Here is a 21,853-nt window from a genome sequence, read left to right on the forward strand (position 1 = left end):
AGGCAGCTGTTGCAAAACGAACGAGCTCTGTGCTTCTTTGTCTGAGTCTTAAGCATGTCTTGAGGGTGATTCTCAGCAAAGTCACTCTGCCAAGGAGCTCCCGAGCTGGGCTGTGCATTCCTGCAGCCTGGTACGGCATGAAAAGCCTGAAGGGCTGRTGTTACTGGATTAAGGAAAGATTTCATTTCTACAGGAGGATCAATAAAACAAAAGGAGCTGGGAGGAAAGCAGACAGGGTGGGTGATTGATGGGCAGCRGGGCTTGGCGTTTCAGGGAGGGAAGGGGGAGTTCCCTGACAGGGACATTATTCCTGCATGACAGGGGCAGGCCATGAATGTCACTCAYGGCTCCTCAGCTCCCTTCAGGACCCCAGATTGTGGCACATTTTATCTAACTCATCTGACTGGCTTTGGAATGTGAGCTTGCCAAAGCTAACAGGTGGCAGGAAATGTCCATGAAGGGTTTAGTCTCAAACTGAGAGGGAGGATCAGAGATCAACACACAGCCCAGATATGTGAAGGCCTCTGCTCCAGCATCACCACTTCTCTCCTCAGTATCGTGTATTCCTGACTCCATCTCTCTCCYGAGTGRTGCCCAGGAGCCTTTCCAGRATCCATTCCTGCACTTCAGGCATGYAGAAATCTTCTGGCAGRTACTAACACTGTTATCACAGGGAAAACTTCACATGAGGGAAGTGCAAGAGTACACCTYGTGCTGCTGTGGCACCTACCTTCTCCCCTGGGGTCACCGAGATCCTCCAGACACAGTGGGAATAGGAGGGGTAGCCATTTGGAAAGCCAGGGGCTGAGAAATTACCTGTTGAGTCTTGCAAGGTCTCTCCACAAGCTGCAGGAGAGGGGAAAAAAGGAGTGATTCTGAAAGGCTATCAAAAAGGAGTGACTCTGAAAGGCTATCAAAAAGGAGTGACACTGAAAGGCTATCAAAAAGGAGTGACACAGAAAGGCATCAGGGTCGACCAAACTGTCTGCTCATGGCTGCTCTGTGCAGGTGATGGCTGGTACTCCAACAGGGCTCATTCACAGTACTGGCCAAAGATCATAGACCACCTGATACCTTGCCAAAGGCGTGATGTGAAATTTGTCAGAATTTCTGGGAAAGAAGACAATCAGCACAAGGACACAGAGGAAACAGCTTCTAAAGAGGCACCTTTCTCCCTTCATCTTCCTTCCACATGCCAGCTTCAGCTGAGGAGTATCTCATTCCCAAATCGAAGTATTAACCCCACCCCACCTCACAACCCCACAACTGCTGCCAGCAAATCTGTTTTCCCTTCAATACAAGCTGCTCAATGAAGTTCTCCTTAGTTACCATCGTAAAGTGTCTTTTTTGGGTTTGAAACATCCTAACAAAGGCAGGGCAAGCCCCACTGCCCTCAAGCTTTGGCTGCCCAGTACCTTCCTGGCCACCACACTGCACGGGACAAMATACAAACACAGCAGCCCGTGGCTCTCCAGCTTCCTGTTTTGTGGCCTGCTGAAGTTGGTGAAATGTAGATCCCAGAGTGACTTTTGGGAAGCAAGGAATATGCACATGCCTATGCTCCTTTAGGGAACTGCAGCTTCCAACATCTGGAAAAGCTGTGACTACTGTAGTYCTGCTCTCTGAGCCAGGATGACTGAGCTGGAAGAAGGAGTGACCATCCACATCAGCAGAGCAGCTGACCGGCTGGGCGGGAGGACCACAAATATCAAAGCTCCCATTTCCTTGAGCGTGCCCACTAGACACATCCAAATACCAATTGCACGGAGCAGGGACCTTGRCTTGCCTGCTTCCCAGTTGCTTTTTCCAATTTTATAACCAACTGATATTTTAAAGCCCTGGATCTGCAATTTGGTTTCCTCAGAGACAGTAAGGCAGCCCCCAAAAATCCCTGATTGAGCAGCAGTGCTTTGAAATATCCGACAAGATCTTCCCTTTCTCATGGAAATGCCAAGGGTTGTTCCTCTGTTTGATGTTATCAGAGGCTAATTTTGCAGCCACTATTACATTTAGATGAGTGGGTTGGTTGGAGGTGAAAAGAGACTGGTTCCATTGAAAAAGTTTAATATGTTCAAGCAAGGGTGAAGGAGTCACCTAGACCAGAATTTCTTAATTTCCCTAAGGAAGTTTGATCCACAGCTTGACAGATAAGACTAGATGAGCAAATGTGAGGACACAGAAAGGGGGTTTTTAATAATTGCTTTTTTCATAAAGAGGGATTCCAATCCATAACTCACCAAGATAAATAAATGTTGTTTTTCTCTGCTCAGAAATCTATTTAAACAAGCATGAAATTATAAAGGGAGCTCTAAATCATGGGAAACACACACAACATGACCATAGTGACATGAGATTATTGCCCTCAGCTGAACCACCGTGAGGGTTTCCAACGGCCCAGACTTAATTCTCGCAGAGCGTAATTACACAGCTACTGGCAAGACTGTGTAATTACGGAGCAGGTATTATTGCATCTGCTTATATTGCATTTCCTCCATTGAAAGGAGACCTRTCTAACTCTCCAACCCTTGCAGAGGACACTCTGGGACAGGCTGACCTTCCAGCAAGGAGGAAAGTGATTGCTCACAGTGCAGGGGGAGTGAGCAATGCATCTTTGTGGGTACAGCACAGTCTCTTGCAAAGCACCCCAAAAATACAACCACTTAGCAGCAAAAACGCCAACAGGTCCAGTGAAGCAACTGTTTGGTGCTGCTGTGATCCAAGCAACTGAGCAGGTAGAAAGTAATAGAGGTGAAAAACAAAGCAAGGAATGCTTCAGAACCCATCTGTAAATGAAGCAGTTGAGTGACAGGCACTTACAGCTCATCAGCTGGTTACTGGCACACTGCATCTTTTTGAAAATGCCYAGAGAAGTGGAGGAGATGACATAATGCAGGACCGTTCTCAATTTACAGTGTAACCATTCCTGCACAATTAGCACAGCTACACTGGCCTCTTTCCTCAGCACAGGATAGCAGGTTGAGCTGTTTTAAACCTTCTGTAGTGACTGTAGTCATCAAATCCTGAACTGTGCAGCCACAGCAAATCCAGCATTAACTACTATGTAGCAGACTGCATCTTGCCTTCCAGAAATTCCTTCAGCAAATTTCATTTGGTTTCACCTGGCTTGGCATTAAATTTAACCCAGCAGGTATAAACTTTGGGGAATTAAGAGCAATTTAAAACAGCAGGATTTTAGAATGGACAAGCTAAGCAAGCCTACTGTAGCAGCCACATGAGCTCCAGCCTAATGAACTGGAGAGCCCCGTTCCTTACAATAGACACAGCAGTTGTTCTGGCTCATTCCAGGGCATACTTGTAACTCATCCTCTACCGTATCAGCTCTATTTGTTTGGAGATATTATTGGGCATTCTCAGATGGAGACTCTCTGAAACAGAAGCCATCTACCATTCAACTTCTGAATTTGTTGCTGCACTTTACCCAAAAAATCCTCAGCTTGACTGCTGAACAAAGTGTCTTCGTCCTAAAGTCTTGCTCAGACCCTGACTGAACACCCAGTCAAAGTCCTTTGGTTTTGAACACCTTTGCTTCGTATTTTGCAGAGGAACAAAACTTTTCAAGCTACAGATTCAAATGGCAGATGAAGATGTATTAAATATATTGCACCTCTTCTCCTTAGATGCATACAAATCWTGATGCAAAGAAAAAAAGAAAACCAAAGCAGAACAACAGATATTTGAAAAAAAAAAAAAAAGTTCAGTAGGCTTAGACCTCTAATTATTTTGCTGCCAAATATTTTCTGAACTGCAATAAYCTCCGCTAAAGCTTTGTGGGAAAAAAAGAAGTAGGAAAAGTTCTACTTTGCAAATGGAGAACTTGAGACTCAAAAGAGTCTTCATTTTAAAGGAAGTTGCTTTGTAGCTTTTAGTTACCACCTCAGGCCAAAGTGGCTTTTCAGCTTGCCTTGAGAAATCTAAWTCTGTAATTGATTCTTCCAGCTATGGGAATGAAAAGCCTCACTGGATTAAGTCTGACTCAATCAAAGAACATGGTGCAAAACAAATTAACCCCTAAACTAATCCATGAGATAATTTTCCAAGAGCAACATTTTGTTCACCCAAATCAATTTAGAGACAATGATGAGTGTAAAAAGAAAAATGTAATGATGAGGTAAAAAGAAAAAAAAAAGGTTAATTAGAAGTAACAGACCTCAAAGTTACACCACACATTATACGCTAAAAGCAGTGATCCTCAAACATACAGACCCTGAAGCCCTCAGAATTCATTCTAGACCCTTATGGACTCATACTTTCTGACCTGTAGCTGGATACAGAAAAACAGTGGATTTGCACACCAGSTATCTGTCACTTGCCATGGCCTCAGTTTACCAGATATCTTTCCACCATTTTGCTAACTCCTAGTCCCCTTTCTATCTGTGGTCTTGTACATTGRTTTAATTTTCTACAAATTTCTACGAGCCTACACTGCACCAATCTGAAGCCCTAAAGCAAACAAGAATACCAGCAAAGTACTAACAGGAGACACATTTTAGGTGAGTTCACTTCCCTCCTCCACAGCTCCATTGAGAGTCTGTGTTTTCCAAGTCTCTTTTCTCAAAGGGATCATCAAGGTGCTCTTGAACTCCAGTGCTTTCCACACAAACCACATGTCTATGATAAAGCAGGATCCATCTCCACAAGCCATATTTACCTGGGCATTTGTACAACTTCCTTGCCTGAGCGATGTCTCCCTGGCTCAGGCGAACACGCTGACCAATAGTTGGCCGGACCCCATTATCATCACGACGGGGAAGGATGGTGTCCAGGAAAACCCCTCTAAAGAGCAGAGCAGAGAGACACAGAGCAGTGAAGTAGGGAAAGTGACACAATGAACAGAAAGTCGAGCTGGCAAGCCTCCCACAGCCCGTCCCCCTGACCATATATCCTTTGCTAACAACTAAGAGTGAKGCAGCTTGTAATAACTGCACATCTCAGGACAGTCTTCTCACTATAGCAGACAGCTTCCAAATGTACAGGCAAGTCCGCCRAGCCAGAAAATTCCTCTTGAATATCTCAGAATTGCTGCTGCCTCTGTTTGAGGCAGCACATTCCTCACTGTAAATCAGAAAAAGCAATGAAATATTCTTGCAGAAGGTTCATAGCACATCTGGCTCAAGAGGAGCACAGATTGGGCATTTAAGCCAAAGAAGCAGAGGGAAGGGGAGTTTTCTCAGTAGCAGATGGGGTTGGGCTGGCAGTGACTGGGGCTGCCACAGACAAGAGGAAAAGATCAYGTGCTCTACCTTTGTTCTCTATGAGTTTCCAAGCTAGTAACTCCACTTGTCACTTATTTCGTTTTACTTGCTATTATTTCTTCCATGTGTTTCACACTCAGGAGCTCTTTACTGCACTTCTGATCTCCGTCCAGTGAAGGATTTAAGCTCAGGCCTCACTTCTATCAAAAGGCAGTCCATGCATCCAAGCAAGAGCTTGCACGCAAGACAAACCCCAAGGGAGCATTAAGACTGCAGGGAGCGAGAAAGGGAATCAGAAACCTGAACTCCAGGTTGGCAACATCCAACTCTTGCAGCCAGGCAAGAGGAACCTTCCAGCGGCATTTTACCATGGCAAGCACCATCTGATTTACTATCGTCCATACTGACAGAAGTTAAAACCAAGGTTGTGCTAAGTGCCAGGTAAGAATCTACAAGAGAGTGAGTCACAGACATGATTCTGTGTCCTTCCAGGCTCACTCACACATCCCATCTCCACTGGTTGGGTGCTCACACTATCTTATGGTGGCTTTCTGGTGTTTGCTAATGTATTAATACACCCACTGCAGSCCTTTTCTTGTAGGGCCACACAGGAACTCTCTCCCTTTCCTAGCCACTGATGTTAATGAACCTTGCTGGAACTTGCATCTTCATGGGCTCTGGGCTTTTGTCAGTTTGGGTTGCAAACAGTTTGGACAGCACTAACCACCCTCAGTGAGGTGGGAAGGATACCTGCATATACCCAGCATCTCTGTGGCTGGTCAATGCATCGCTCCCTTAGGGGAGCAGATGTCAATGCAGGTCTTGGCAAAGTAAAAGCCTATTCCCAGCACRGCTTATTTATGGTGAGAGCACAATCAGCACTTAGTGCTCAGTTCAATTACTGCACAAAGACTGCAACTGGGTAAGGGTGGGTCACAGAGACAAAGGGCTTAAAGGAAACAGACTTAAAAATCCTATCAAGCACCTATTTAAGTTTAGAAGGACTCTTGCCGTTTTTATCCCATTTGGCCCAGCAGCGCTGTGAAGGACCCTGATTTTCAAGAGACACAGGCACAAAGGCATCYACAACATAAATGGCAGTAATAACTTAATCCTGCTTTTGTGCAAGACAATTCTAAMCATTTTGAGTTTAGCGAATGCTGGAAGGATCCAGCAGATGCCTCAAGGGAAGAAAAATTGTTTGCTTTGGATATCCGATGTAAAGAAATCTCCAAAGGCTGCAAAACACCCTTGCCCAGCCACCATCTCCTCCTGCCACAACAAAGTAGCGTTTCAGCATATTTGATAATTTTCCACTGCTTGGTGTAAAGTTGTCGAAACAAAAGCACAAAACAACAGGCTTGGCCCTTCAATACAACTGGGGAGAAAGAAAWTTTTTTTAAAAAGACCCAAGGACACTTTTAGTTTTTGCAACAAAATTTTGCCAAGAGTGTGAGTATTTCCACCATGCCTTCCAACCCCTTACTCATAACATGTAGTGACAGAAAGCTCTTGGGAAATAGCAGTAGTAGGATTTATGGAAGAAAACTTGTAATAATGCATTAAAATGAAGCTGGTCATCCAGTCACTGTCATTCCAAATCCAGAACATAACTATGCTTCACCTCTCTATSCAGTAAAGCAGTGTCATCAGACAATGAGCTCCATCTGGAGGGATGGGATGGGGTGGGAGTCAAGGACAAACAGCAGAAACTGGCAGTTAGTTGGGGCAGGACTGACAACTGCTCCATGAAAAAATCCAGCCACACAGAACCACACACCTGCAGARGCCATTACTGAAAGGCCACACAAAAATGGTAAAAAAATACCCAAATAATTAAAGAATATGACCTAAACTCTCCCTTGGCACAGCCTTTAGAGACTCTGAAGGCAGTATYGTGACTCCAGAGCATAAGCTGTAGAACCAAGAGATCCAAAGCTGGTTTTAGTTACACCTGCCTTGTGGGTGGGCAGGTACACACACAGGTATTTGTGTGCTGCCTGGAAAGGCTGAAATGAATGTTAGCAAGGCTTTGGAAACTCTCTGAGATTATCAATATTAGTACTAAGTAAATATAGTGCAAAGGGGAAAACAGCAGTCTACCATACTATATCCACCTTGCTCCTTCAAATATTTTTCAAGATGTGCAATGCAGCAATAGATCAGAGATCTCCTTCTAGGCTCTGTGTATYCCACAGAGTCAACCACAACGACCAGAAATAGTCCTAAGGACATGTAACCTTGAATCATCACCTGGAGAATGTGTTCCTAGCATAGTGCATGATGCTGTCGAAGTCATAGGTCTCTCCAAGTGAGTTCACTTCCCCAGCTTCCATCTTTAAAAAGTTGTACTCCTGACCTGTGATGACAAAAAGGAGAAGAAACTAATCACTCTTAAGAGAAAATTAAAAAAAGAAGAACCCTTCTACCTCTGRGAGCCTAGAATGAAATGAATATGCTCCTATGTTCCAACAATTCTTACTGGTCATCCAAAATGTCTACTAATATAGTATTTTGACTCTTATTCTAGACAAGGATTAGCAATATTTCTTCATCTCCATCTCTCCATCCCAATTCACAGACCACCAGCATTTTCCACAAGTGTAAGAAAGATTTCTACCCAGCCAAAAGCCAGGTGGAATAACCTGAAGTGTGATTTTACCTTGCTGTATGTTCTCTCTGATGATGGTGACATGCTGGTCCCTGTCAGGCCGTGTATGCTCATGCCAGAAACCCACCACATGACCCAGCTCATGAGCCACAATACCAAACTTGTCACAGTTCTTTCCAATGGATATAGCCTGAGGGCCCCCTCCTCGGCGGCCCACGTAGGAGCAACACCTGGAAAAGAAAACCCACAAACCCAGGCAGCACATCAGTGACTTGGGGAACTCAAACAGAGGAACAGAATGGCATCTGGCAGAGTTCAGGACAAGCCAGCAGTTGCACATACTATATGTACTTACATGCATGTATAAAGAAAACAAAGAAAAAAGGACGTATCTATAAACATGCACATAAACACTTAAGAGTTACTGCAGGAAAACAGAATCCAGAAAGGCTTAGCACCTTCTGAGCAAATGCTAAACTATCCTAGCAATCCTCACTGGAAGTGACCAGTGGCATCTCTGTGCCAGATTCTCCAATGTAGCCATTGGCCTGTTCTGGGCTACACTTACAAAGCCATGTGTCACTGAAAGGRCTGTCTGCAATAGACAGCTGCAGGGAATGTGTGCATCACTCACCCACAYGTTCTGTACGTGAACACAATGAAGCTCTCTTCATCAGTTCTCTCCACAAAGGTCACACAAGTGTGCTTCTCCCAGTGCCTCATTGCTTGCTTGAAGATAGCTCTTTGGGTTCCTGGAAAAGAAATCAAGAAGAGCAAACAGTGAAGGCCTGGCTTTCAGGAAAATCTCTAACAAACTTCATCTGGATATGGGAACAGCTGACATTTCAAACAACCAATCTTATGCCAGTGAACACCTCTAGCACTCTGAGGCCCACTTCCAACTATAGCATTAACTTCCTGTATCATCTTTTCCCACCTTGTGCTTGATGAATTAACTGCTCTAATTAAACAGATAGCAAACTTTAYAGATTAAGTACATCGATATTTGCGCATGTAAGATGTGTCACTTGTTTAGGTACAGGCCATTCTGGCAGAGCTGGCAGGTGTTCTAATTGGAACACTAGCAACTCGGTGATATGCCAAATTTGCTCTCATGACAAGAAGTAATGACCACATATATCTTTCAAAAGCCAGGAATCTCATGAGTGCTACAAATGCTCCTCAAAACCAAGACAAAGCTATTGTCAGGAWTTCAGAGTACTTCTGCTCCTGCTCTTCCAACAGCAGAGTGGATTCTCTTCTGGAAACACAGAGGGTGAGCTCAGCTCACAGGTGCTATCCCTTAAAGAAAAGTGACTCAGTCACTCAATTATTTTTTGAACTCCAAGAGAAGAACCATCTCACTGCACATCTCGGCTTCAGACTTCCATGGTGCTCGACTCCTTGTACTACAACAGGCCCACCCTATGTCAGAAGACAGATTCCAAAGACCTGAGTCATTTGTGGGAGAACCCTKCTCCAGAGATTTCCTGCACAATTCGAGACACAAACCCCATAGCAAYCAGAAAGCAGTGTTTTCACTACTGACCAGTGAAATTTCCTCCAATCACATAGGGGATGACCCCCCCTGGCCAGATCCTCTCAGCCCTGGACGTGGTTGCCCTGCGCACTCTGGGGGAGGAGTGTGTATCCGTCCCAGATTCATCCGTATATTCCTTCCTCTCCGGGCTCCTTGCAAGCGTTGTGTTCTGCCTGACGTCTGCAAGACAGAGTGGCAACACTGTTTAAATCCTCTCTAATKCCACGTGCAGCCCTCAGGTAATACCCTGAAGCTTCAGAAAAGGATAAAAAGAAAAAGCAAGGTGTTAAACCAAACCAGAAGTCATAGCCAGATTTGCCAGTGATTTGTTTGGGACTTTGAGACTGCTAACCTATGGAAAACTGACCCTCTCTTGTTTTGGAGCCTCCATATGCACTGTGCCAAACCTGTTCTCCCATTAAGGTGTAAAAACACATCCTTCCCTGTCTCTAGCCACTCACTCTCTGCCACAACAACTTCATAGATGGGGACACAGTACTTAAACAAGGGGAACAGGAGATGGGAATCACACAAGCCCAGACATCACTGTATATTCTCAACTTGCCCTACCCATCCACTCACCTGCAGAGAATGGTTTGTTCTATCAGGAACAGCTTCACAATAGCAAAAACTACTCATTCCAGTTGGCCTTGGAAGAAGATGACACTCCTTACACTGAAATCTGTACTCAAGGCTAAAAAATATTACTTTGGTTTCACATACCAGGTCTTGGGTGGTTTGGAAATCTTAAAGATCGGACAGTGYGGGAAGAGGGATGCTCAGGATGGAAAAACAGAAGCACAAATCTCCATCCACGCAGAATATCTTCATTTTAATGAAAAGGAGCAAAAATACGAAAGGGAAAGCAGAACACATCTCATGTCCTGTTACAAAGGGTAGAGAAGCCCTGGTTGTGTGGTGTTCGGTGCCGGCCTTGAAATCTCCTGGAGGATTCATACAGACTTGTAGGCAGAGCCTGAACCTTGCCCTGTGTCTGTGCTGCTGCAGCTCTGCTCAGATACTGGCTATGCCTACATGAGTTGCACTTCTAGTGTGGCGTGAGCTTGACCCAGACAAAGTATCCTTTACTCAAAGCTTCCTGGTTGTTCACCCCCTAACTGATGTGCCATGGGCAGCTCAAACCCTCAAAGCAGCCACAGTCCAGCTGGGCTTTACAAGCCTGTGTAAGGCCTGTGTAGACMCAGCACTTGTTAGATAAGCTGCCTRTACTGCAYAGCCAACGCATCAGTGGGACTAGGGCAAAGGAATAACAGAGCACAGGAGTTGCTATGCCTTCAGAAAGTGCTGGCAYAAAGGGTCACACCAAGGGGAACATCCTTGGCACCTTGAGGTGCAGCACTGCTGATGGTGGCTCCCCAATGGACCGCTGTAAAGCCCAAGAGGAYGGCTCTAAAGTCCCGTTGTGATCTTGTGATTTGTATGTAAATCAGCAAGACGGGCTACAGCTTTGCTTTCCAACTCAGGGACATGGGCTGCCAGGTTATTAAAAAGCACAGGTCCTGCTAAGACCTTCCTCAGTGACCAGGGGGGTTGCTGAGAGCCTCTCCTTCTATTCATCCCTCCAGCTGAAGCACCAGTAAACAAATCACTACTGTCAAGGCTGAGGGGATCAATACAATGGGAAGGAAATTCAGGCAGTGTAGGGGGATGAAAAGAATGAACTTTAAATCCTCCCTCTTGCTTCACYAGGTCAAGCCCTTCCTGCTGAAGACCTTGCTCCGAACTGCAGGACAAAGACGAGAATTTGCCTTTTGTTCCTCTTCCTCCTGAGAACCTCCCTGGTATTTCAGAAGCTGCCCCATCCCCAAGYCAGCTGCAGGTTCCTGGAAGGCAGATGCTCTGAGGCTGGGGGTTCTCCCAATGAAGGAAGAGCCACCCTCCTGTTCTTTACACACACCTGGTACTGCTGGCGGTGGGCACTAGCACAGGCACTTTCATTACAAGGGCCAAGCTAGAAGAAGGGAGAGGGTCTCAAGACASAAGTAGTCTTGTCTTCCATCCACAGGCTGCTCCTAGGGCTGCCCCAAATCTCTGGATTTGCACATGGACAGCTCCTGATAGCAAATCCAGGTGAGGAGTTGTCTGCCCTGCGCTCTCCTGTGCCTGGTGCAGCTCTGCAGAGAGGACTCTGGGTCCACACCTCTGTGCCACCAACATTCCATTCCTTGCCAGCAACACACCCTTCTTGGGCAAATTCTCTGCACCAGTCCTGCAATAGCTCTTGACTGCTCCTAACTCCTGCTAAAGTTTTCTGCCTTTAACAACTGAAATTTGTTAAATTCTTCTCGCTGAAGAGGCTTGACACATCCTTCTTGCAGGGACTGCTTGTGGGTGGGGGTGAGGAGTTGCCTTTATATCACTCTGGTTATTTTTTCTTCTTTCATTCATTTCTTAAACTTTCTTTATCTCAATCAGTGGTTTTCTCACTCTTGCTTTTCCTGCTTTCTCACCTCTCCTGCCAGAGGAGGGCAATAGTGACTGGGTGAGTGGCTACTGGCTGGGGTCAACCCATCACRTTATACAAGGCAAACCCACCCTTTCAGAGAGTTCACCAACAGCAAAAAATGCCTGGGTAGAGCTGATCTCCCAGGCACAGATGAACATACACRTACACGACAGAACAAAAACAAGTTTTTACAGGGGGTAAAAAAAGTAAATAAAAGATACCCAAAGGTCTGGGTGGGGTACCACATTACCCTTTTTAACTGCTTTGTCACTATGGTCAGTTGAAGTGGCATTCTCACTTGACACCTCTTCTCCCAGGCCTCCTGCAAAGGAAAAAAAAAGCARAGACTCAGCTCTGGTGAGGTGGCTGGCAGAGCTCTGATGTGGAAAGGACAGCAGCTATCAGTAATACCATCTGAGGGTCTGCTGGCCACAGAAATTGTCTGCTTCCCCTGARCAGGGAGCAGGGACTAAACACCTGATGAAGCTCGGCTCTTCTCCTGGATCTGTTCCTAGCCTACAGTGACAACTCATTACCATASCATGCCTTAGTTTCTCCATATGCTGAATAGGCAGAAAGTCTCTTCCAGGGAAGGCTAATTTCATGGAGATTTACTGAGAGCAGGAGCTGAACGAGCTGATCTCTGTAGAGGCATTCCAASAGCAAGTTTCTGCACTCTTGGTGGCAAGATAAAGCACCAAGAGCAGGGTAAACTACCACATACAGGAAATAATACACTGTTACTCATACAGCACTGCTGGATGCAGTGTGGACTCTTCCAAGAGGAATGCCTCACTTTCAAGACAACTGGACATCTTCCAGTCAATGAAGCAGTCTTTCTTTGCCAGCTGGAAAATTCTCCTTTGCTCTGGAGCTGGCTTCTAGCAAATCCTTCTCCAGCCCATCCAACAGGGCAAGGACAGGAGAAATATATCCCTGACACCTTGGAGAAGGACTGAGAGGATGCTAAAAAATCTCCAGCATTATACTACTATAACTGATAAGAATAYCAGGAAAATTATGACAAAAGACAGCTACAAAACAATTCAGAAGAAAATAAAATACCCAGACTCTCAGCTGGCTATAGGTTAGAGCTCCCTGGTCCAAGAGACACAGTAAATCAGGGGTTTGTCTCCCAAAGGAAGTGCCATAGTTTAACAAAGCTTGACTGGACAAAAGCCACTAGATGTGTGAACAGGAACAAGCCTGATTCAACAAGATGGATTGCTCTGAACTCTATCACTCTTTTCCAGCTTCAATGTGCCATCCTAAGATTTCCCTTTGTTTTCTTTCATGCCCAGTCCTCGTCACTTCCTTAAGCCCAAGCTCAACAAAAGTTCCTCTTCTCAGTTTTACATCCCCAGGACTTCTCACACCCCCACCCCTGCAAAGTATGCTATTCTTCACACAATATCCCATTCCATTTAAAGGAAACCCCAACTAGCCATTCATCACCAGAATTATTAAGGCATGCGGTCTTTGCTGAGGCAAAGGATAATTTTGTATTTCTAAATAAATGCAGCTTGCTTCCAGTCACAAACAGATTGCTTCTTAATTGAACTTGGGAGGTGAATTATATGGTGAATTAGGGAAAAAGAACAACTCTGTATTTAATGAATTGTTCTCCTAAGAGGGAGCTGCATGGGATTGAATTGCAAATGATGGCACCAAACCCTAGAGCCGGGCCCCTCTCCTGTGCCCGAGCTGCTGACCTCTGCCGTGCYGCGGTGCCATTCGAGCACACGGCTTTTCCAAGCTGCGAGCACATTTTTTCCCAGAGATCAGTGCAGGCCTTGGTTTCTTATGCAAAGAAGAGGTTTGAATAAACTAGTGTGACTAATGAAATCTACAACATCTTTGCATATTTTGTCTTATTGTAGCCGATGAAAAGGGAGAGCACTGCACAAAGGCCTGATATGGGGGTGCAGATATACCRGATATTTTCAAATCCTAATCTCACTCCTACAGACAAGGAGCACCCACAGCCTTGTCTCCCACAAGGGTGTTCTGGAATAAAAGATGAGATTTTAGAAGATCCTGTTCTGATTCACTTGAGACGAGTTTTTAGACATTTCCTATCATCATGATGCCTAAAGATCTCTCAAAAATTAAAGTGACTTGACAGATATTTGGTCTTTTTCTGATTTTTTTCCGAGAGGGCTGATGTAGGATCCCAGAAGAACTCATAYGCCATTAACAAGAAGAAAGGAAGCCAAGAGATGCACCTTGTACCTGGAAGCAGCTGCACATAGGTTGCAGGCAATGCACAGGTCCCGTTGCCCCCTTAACACATTCCTGAAGTTGTACCTCTCTGTTGGACTACTCTGTCACATCCAAGAGCTGAACACATTCCAGTGTTACTACTCCAGAGCATGAAATGCCCATGTATGTACTGAAGCCATTATCCTTGGAAACACTGAAGTGGAGAAGGGGTTCGACATCGTGCTCTGTGGAAAGCCAATAAGATCAGGCCTGGGACCAAGAAGACATGACATTCACTTTTCTGTTTTTGATGGATATGCAGCAGTTCACAAGCCCCCTAAGATCACTTTCATTCTCAGTACTTCCYACCTGCTGCTGTGCTAGACCAGCACTCACCTTTCTTCAGCCTGCTTGAGTCTTGTCTGCTTCTCCACAGCCAGTTTATGATGATACAGAATTTGTTAGATCACGTCTACATGCACAGAACTGTACAAGATCTCCTAAAACCTCTTAACCACCACATTTTTCCAATTCAATTCTTCCTAGTAATTTGTCCTACTTAAAAGCTACAACCCCAGCAGAACACTACAGGACTCCCTAACAAGGTAACTTAGTTTCTCTGCATGACCTGGCAAAGACACARAAGAGATTCTCTACTCAGGCTGGGGCATATTTAATCTTCTACCTACAGTGCACTTGTACAACAACTTGATTTTCTGTTTCTCACAGACCAGCACTGCCAAGGCAGATTGCTGACTGAAGGAAATGTCCAGTAGCRTAAAAGCACCACAAATCTGAGATAAATCCACCATGTCTGCAACCATGGCTGAAGACATTTAGGTGCCTAAATTGTTTATAAGAACTAAAAGCAGCCTGAGGTGRTAAGTAAGAGTCCAGAAAAGAAAGCAGCAGGCTAGGGCATTGTTGGGAAGAAAGCAGTTTCTCCCACTCTTCCAGGAGGGAAAAATGAAAATCCAATTCTGTTAAAAGAAGTCCAAGTTGTTCAGCTGAAATCAAAATAAAGACAAGATATTAAGAAAGAGAGGATAATTTTTTTCTCTCCAGACCAATGAAGAATCTCTTCATGTTCATGGAGTTTTCCTTTCCCTTTCCGGCTTGCTGTCCGTCCATTCAGGGAAGGGGCTCCAAAGCTGAACTTTGAAGGTAGCTACCCCCCATATGCTCATCACCTCTGCTGAGGACAAAGGAGTCCACAGTGAGTGCTGAGGATTTAGCCAGATTCTCTAATTTTTCTGATTTAGCAGAGAATAACTTGGCTGCACACATAATTATTTGCTCCCAGATGAATCGAACTGCAGCAAGACTTYTTCTAATATGTCTTACTATGGAGAAAAGGCCATTTCARAGCTGGGTCACAACACAGTGATATRAAGTACTTTAGAAAAATTATTAACAATTTCACCTCCCCTACCWATGCCTCAGAACAGCCTGCTTTCACAGTCTCACTCAATACATAGGATAGTCATGTGCCACAGCTTAAACACTGGACTACAGAGACTGCAATAAAGCACCAACAAAAACAAGTAATGCAGCTAACATTAAACGTTAGTCACTGTTCAGAGTTTCAGTTCTGGTGAATTCTGTCATATTATGACCATCAGAGAAGCTCCCGGAAAAAGGATAAGTCAAACAAAGTTACATGCAGTTTTTAAACTTCATTWACCAGTGGTCAAGAATTGTTTAGAATAGAAAAAAAAAAAAAACTTTATTGCACTGGGTTTTCTAGCCACAGAAAAAGCGATGATTTTATTAAAACAATTTCTGCTGGGAAAATTCATTCAGAATGCAGAACAGATGTTTCCCAGAGCTGGTGGAGAGTCTATAGCAAAAACCTTTCATAAACCTCCATACCCTGGAGATCTGASCAAATGATTTGAGATATATCCTTCAGCATTTCCTGTCAGTGGAATAGCTGAAGTTCCCTCAATTTACTTAAAGAAAAATAAATTAAAGAAAGGAAGGATTCTGAACCCCAAATTCCCTGCAGGAATCTGTTTTTCATATTCAGAGTAAGCTGACTAGCTGTAATAACTCAGGAGAGTCCCAAGGTCCAGAGGCTTGACAGGCAGATGTGTCATCTCCACATCAGCTGTGAATGTTTGTGCAGGGAAGGAAGACACTGGCCTCACAGGGAAGTCCATGAGAGGAGGAAGGTGAACTCAGCTAAGCAAASCCAGGGCTCCCACAGACATGAGCCACAAAGCACTTAATGGACCAAGCCCCTCTGTTGGCCAGCTGTACCTTGGAGTGGCTTGGCAGGCAGAGCAGAAGTGCAGSCAGCACCATTCCCAAACACCCCGTGTTTTCCCTGGATACTTCTCACTCCTTTGGAASTGGCAGCATCACTTTTACACTGTGATGCATCCTGTTTTTAAAGAAGGCATTACAAGAAAGGGGACAATCTGACCCAACCTCTCCACCAACCTTTCAACTGAGAGTTAATGCTTAAGGGGAGCAACACTTTCTGGAGAAAATGAAGGACTGAGAAGATGGAGAGGGGTCATTCTATGGGCTGTAACAATCACTTCTGTTCCCTAGGGTAAAAAGACAGATAAATGAGAGATAAAAGAAAGAAAAAAGTTKCCTACAACCTGGATCACCTCACTGATTTCTTCCAGGGAGAAAGRGCCCTGCAAGTACAGTGCTTTAACTGAAGCAAGCGAAAATGAAAAGCTAAAGCAAGCACACGAGTATTCTGGCCATGTGTGCATCTCTGTTGTTTAGCCAGGTCCCCACACATGATGTACGACCTCCCCTCCCAGCATATCAATTGATTAACACACAGTACCAACTATCCCCATCCCTCTGCACTTGATTTCTTGTCAATCTGATGGATTGAGATCTATTCCTAACAGGTGTCTGCCTCACTACTACATTCTTCTCAATTCACAACAATCACCTTCCCTCCCTGTCTCTTTTGGAAGGAAAGAGAAACCAATGAAATTGCAGGCAATAAGGAAACTGCAAGAGCTGGCCTGGGTTGGCTCATTGCTGTCCTAGCAGGCAGTACCAACCTCCTGGCCCACCGTGGCTGACATCCCTTTCCTTCTGAGCTGCAGAGTCTCATTTCTTCAGCCTCAGCACAGCCCAGGCTGCTCCAGACAGGGCCATGCTCTGTTCCCGGTGCTGCCTTGCAGCAGCTCCCTGCCCTGCTCCCACTGTGGCTCCCAGGCAGAGCCCGGGGCTCTCAGACCGCTCCTCCATTCAGCCTTCCTAATCCTTTTGTTTTCACCCTACCTTGTTTATACCCGACCAAAATTAACACAAAAGGAAAAGACTTCCACTGGAAGCTAAATTACGTTTGAATGCAATTAAAACTCTTTCCATGGAGAGTGTTTTGTGCCAGTAGAGAGACTTTTCTTCCCCTTCACTTTCTGCCTAGATATTCAGATCCTCACAGTCCCAGAGCCTCTTGCACAGTTTTTGGTACCTTCTTATGCCCTGGGAGCYTGAACCAGGTTTAACATGCAGATGAGCAGCCTAAGTAGATATAGCTGAGAGACATCTCATCTGGGACACCTCATCTTTCCTACCAGCTCCCCTGTGACACCACAATTAAAGAGCATCCCAAACCAGCTGCCGAACCAGGGAAACTAAGGCAGGAGCCAGCAGTGACGCAGGACAAGTTGGACTTGAATGCCACTGTCAGGTAACCTCAGGCCATCTGCTTCTCCAAGGCCCAACTCCTTGGTCAAACAGATGTCCAAATCACTTGTTGTCAGTAAAAGAGCCATGGGGGAGCTGAGGAGTGAGGGCAGAGGCCCTTTCCTCACTGGAACAAGCTGCCTCAATAGGTGCTGGCCCAGCTGCCCTGTCCTTCCCAGGGACAGATGCAGTTTGCAGGGGGAGTCAGGTCTCAAATCCACTCTGCCACAAACTGACCCCAGAATTCAGCAAGAGCAACAAATGAAGTGGCTAATCCCCTCCCTAACACAGCCTGATGCATCTCACACTCCCTTTTCCTCTGTAGGAAGTAGAACTGCAAGATAATCTGAATATTTCCTTTTGCTTCTGATCTTTGCCCTGGAGAAACTTGTTACCCATTCCCTGGGGCTGTCCAAGTCACCATCTGGCCTCAGAACTACAACAGCAAACACAGTCCAGCGTTCCAGCCTAAAACTAATTTGCTTTCTTTCCCCACTTGACAGCTGAATAAATACTTTGTCCTCACCATTTGAAAAGAGAAGCCACAGCAAAGGGGTTTTGTCCACTGCAGCTACAAGCATCAGCCTTCTCTCTAAATTAGGCCTGAACAAGCAGCTCAAAGTGAACCCATTTATTCCACAAATGTAGCCCCTTTCTGTTCAGAATCAACCACGAGCAGTCTACAACTTCTAACTTATTTGTTGTTTGCTATTGTCCATCAAGCCATTTTGGCAGCTGATTGTTTCTTGGACCTTCCAGCCATTTTTCTAACCAGTGTAATTTTATTTTGTGGGCACAGCAACATTCCTGCTTGAAAGTAGAGAGCCTGAGGGTCAAGGCATCCCAGCCAGTCCTTCAGAGTGACCATCCTGCAATGACTGCTCTCAGAGCTTATTAGACCCTACTCCTTCACTGACCGCTTCTGTCTCCAAACACATTTGCCTAAAACACTCTCAAAAATGACGAGGCAGCCTATGCAGTTGAGACAAATACAATTTTTCATTTGAGCAAATATTCAAGGAAATTACGCATTTGCCCAGCTCCGAAGCACAAATGCATGATTTAGTCAATTCCACAGTTATTGGCTAAGCACTGTCGAATTTTACAATTAGGGTAATGGATTTAACTTTCAATGTAATTTCCATATGGATAAACTGATCTCCTCGAGTACATTTGCCCATGTGTTCTCTCCATCACAGTTAATTAATATAAAGCTATTTAATAACCTCCACTTAAACACAAAAGACCATTCAGACTCTTCTGGCATCAGTAAAAGGAACAGCCTCCAAGTGTGATACACCAGCTGTAGACGAGAGCAAAAGAAAATTTAATTAAGAGCGATCAAGAGCACGACAGTTGCAAACAGAAATCAGATGTTCTAAATGCTCCTACATGGTGATTACCCCAGCTCCTGAAAGGGTTAATAATGCCATCCAGCACCAGCTTCCAGGTGCTTGAGATGTGCACAAGAGACCTTTGAGGATGGGGAAAGCAGTGGGGCTGGGAGCCAAAATCTGGCAAAGTCAAGTAGGGAGCAAGAGGGATTCAGCATCATCTGTGCAGGAGCACTGCAGCAGCTCTGCCCAAAGCTGCAGCTATGCCCAAAGCTGATGGTAGCACCACAATGAATAGGAAGAAACTATAGAAAAAGGCTGTTTGGAAGCTGCTTAACCATGGCATCAACAGATACAGTTCCTGCAGATGTTTTTGGGTGCTTAAATAATGTTAATTGCTCGTTAACAAAATCCATGCTATTTAACTTCTGAAGTGCAGCATTTGACAAGAGTGATACWGAGTTACTTGCCTTCCTGGATGATTTCTGAAAGAAGCATATGAATTGTGACTCACAAGCTAAGCACAACTGAAGTTTCCACTAAGAATGAGTAAGTAGTAGAGTTTGAAATGGCTGGGGATTTTAGTTACAATGGAGAAAGTTTTACTGCTGGGATGGATTAATTTGAGCAATATCGCAGAGCTCATAAACCACTTTAAAAAAACCTGTGTAAGGCTGAATATTGACTGAACAGCAGAAATCAAACCACTTATTTTGACAGGTGGAAGACCATCATCCAGAAAACTTGATTTAGGGAACAGTGCATTTACAAAACAAACTGTGTGGTGCGTGTGACCAGCTGYCACTGGGAGCCCAGACAAGAGGAAAAAGAACATCTTACTTCACAGGAAATGTGTCATTCAGGTTTCGCTCTGCCCATTCAGGTACATTCAGCATCTAGTGCTTGGAACTCTCTTTACCCTGCCCTGCAGAACCTTTATCACAAGTGAGGGGGAAAAGAAGATGGATTTAATTTCTCTGCTTGTCACAAGTCTGGAACACCACAGCCAAGTGTGTGAAGGAATACTGCGAGCTCACTGGTCTCAACTGGTTTCAAAGCAACGTGCCATACTGGAAAGACCTAGTTGAAAGAAAATCAGAGTCTGCATACCCCTTGGTGTGACAGGTGGAGTAAAGATTCTAGCACCTCGTGTTGCTACTCAGGCAGATCACAAGCCTCAAATCCCTGCACAGGAAGGCATGGAGCAGCCCTGAGAACAGGCAGCTGTGGCCAACAATCCAACATCCCTGCTCCTAACAGCCATGCTGTTCTGACTCAGGGCTTTTTCACCAACCTCACAAGGAAGTTCTGTCCTCTTGGTGCACATACATGTTCCATGCTTAAGCATCTTGACTTGGTCACCTTCTCTCTTCTCCCACCATCAAGCACCAGACTGGCAGATTCTAGTGCTGTGACTAGAAAAAGTGCATCCCAAAGATGAGAAAAAGCCCTCTCAATAATTTCCAGAAAAAACTTCAAGCTAGCACTCAGAAATCCATAAAGAAAARCATTTGGTGTGAAAATATCAAAACTAAAGATTAGCATTTTCTAGCAGAAGAGTCTTAACTACATGGGGAATTAGAAGGTTCATCAGCTAAGRGTGTGGGATTTCTAGACAGTTATCTTTATGCTGGAGAAAATCAGGCAAGTCTGAGAAGGCTGCAGTAGGATTGTAAGACTCTGGGCTGGGAGAAAAAAGCACAGTATCTGCTTTTCTACAAATAGAAGATCACTGGCTTATTGCACAGAAATATGGATTTGGGACAGGGGATAACTCAGAAAACCAGTGTGAACAAGAGCTCTCTCAGCTCTAGAGGACTTACTCAGTTCTTTCAAAGAGGAATTCCTGCCTTGCCTTAGCAAACTACGGAACTGTGGGAAATTCATTTCATGGTTGTCTGCTCCGGTAAAACCTCTGACTGAATCGACTCACAAAGGTAAACATTTGGGCTAGTCATAGGAAAATCATCTGGCACAGCTAATCAAACCTCAGCATCAGGCCAGGCTCTAGGCACCTACCTTTCCACTCCTGAGGCTCCTCTTCCTGTTAAGAATGTGCCTGGATTGCAAAGAGACATCCCCAGAGTGCACATCACGTGTTGTGGAAAACTGAAAGGAGGTATGCAGACAGCTGGACAGAGCCCGCAGACAGGTCTGCTGGAACAAAGATGCTCCTCTGCTCACAAAGGAGGAAGCAAACTCCACTAAAGTCTTCCCAGTGAAAGAGCAGACCCCTGCAGAGAGCTCACAGATGTGGGTTATGTTACAGCACGTACAGAGTTACTTGCATTGCTCCTGGCCAATTATGAACAATACAGCTCAGGTTAAGTTAGCACAACCCATAGGCTTGCTCTGAGCCTCAATGAATTAAAGGTTGGGCCCCAAGCAGCCCTAAATCCTATGGCTCTATGGTTCTGTGAAATCCAGCAAAGCTGAAAGTCCACTCCTTCTACCCTGAACCAAGTGACACTAAAGTAGAGCACCAAATATGAGTTACAAGAGGAAAACTAGCTGAGTTTGGAAAGTATGTGTCAAGTCAGCTGAATTTTACAGTCTTGCTTTCAAATCCATAAATCAGATCTTTCCTGGAATCTCAGTTAGTTGTAGTCTAAATCCATGGATTTTGCAGTCTTCTTGAAGTATATTTTGCACAAAGTTAAATTTCACTAGGAGCACATGAGTAGCATCCAAGAGGACTCAGATGTAATGTGCAGCATGACTACTGGCCACAGCCCCTACACTGAGGAACCTCTCATGAAGTGAAACAGCAGAAACCCTGCTTGTGAGTACCACTAACACCTTCACTATTCCAYTGGAAAG

At 44.9% G+C, this 21,853-nt stretch overlaps 1 protein-coding gene across 2 annotated transcripts in view; it reads right to left on the reverse strand.

Annotated features, from left to right (window-relative positions):
• Positions 1-21,853, reverse strand: part of TLL2 (tolloid like 2) — an 80,650-nt gene that overhangs the window by 23,136 nt on the left and 35,661 nt on the right. The window contains exons 3-9 of one of the 2 annotated variants that reach the window (XM_057375162.1): positions 12,082-12,153; positions 9,374-9,544; positions 8,459-8,576; positions 7,876-8,054; positions 7,467-7,572; positions 4,670-4,794; positions 731-846 (exon numbers count right to left, since the gene is read on the reverse strand). In XM_057375162.1, coding sequence (XP_057231145.1) covers positions 731-846; positions 4,670-4,794; positions 7,467-7,572; positions 7,876-8,054; positions 8,459-8,576; positions 9,374-9,544; positions 12,082-12,153 — 887 coding nt within the window. Of the gene's footprint in view, positions 1-730; positions 847-4,669; positions 4,795-7,453; positions 7,573-7,875; positions 8,055-8,458; positions 8,577-9,373; positions 9,545-12,081; positions 12,154-21,853 lie in introns of those variants that run through there. The other variant, XM_057375163.1, reaches the window with a different exon arrangement.

This window comes from Malurus melanocephalus, unplaced genomic scaffold, assembly GCF_030028575.1.
Source record: "Malurus melanocephalus ecotype Western Australia unplaced genomic scaffold, MMel_1.1 scaffold_240, whole genome shotgun sequence".
In the NCBI taxonomy this organism is placed as follows: domain Eukaryota; kingdom Metazoa; phylum Chordata; class Aves; order Passeriformes; family Maluridae; genus Malurus; species Malurus melanocephalus.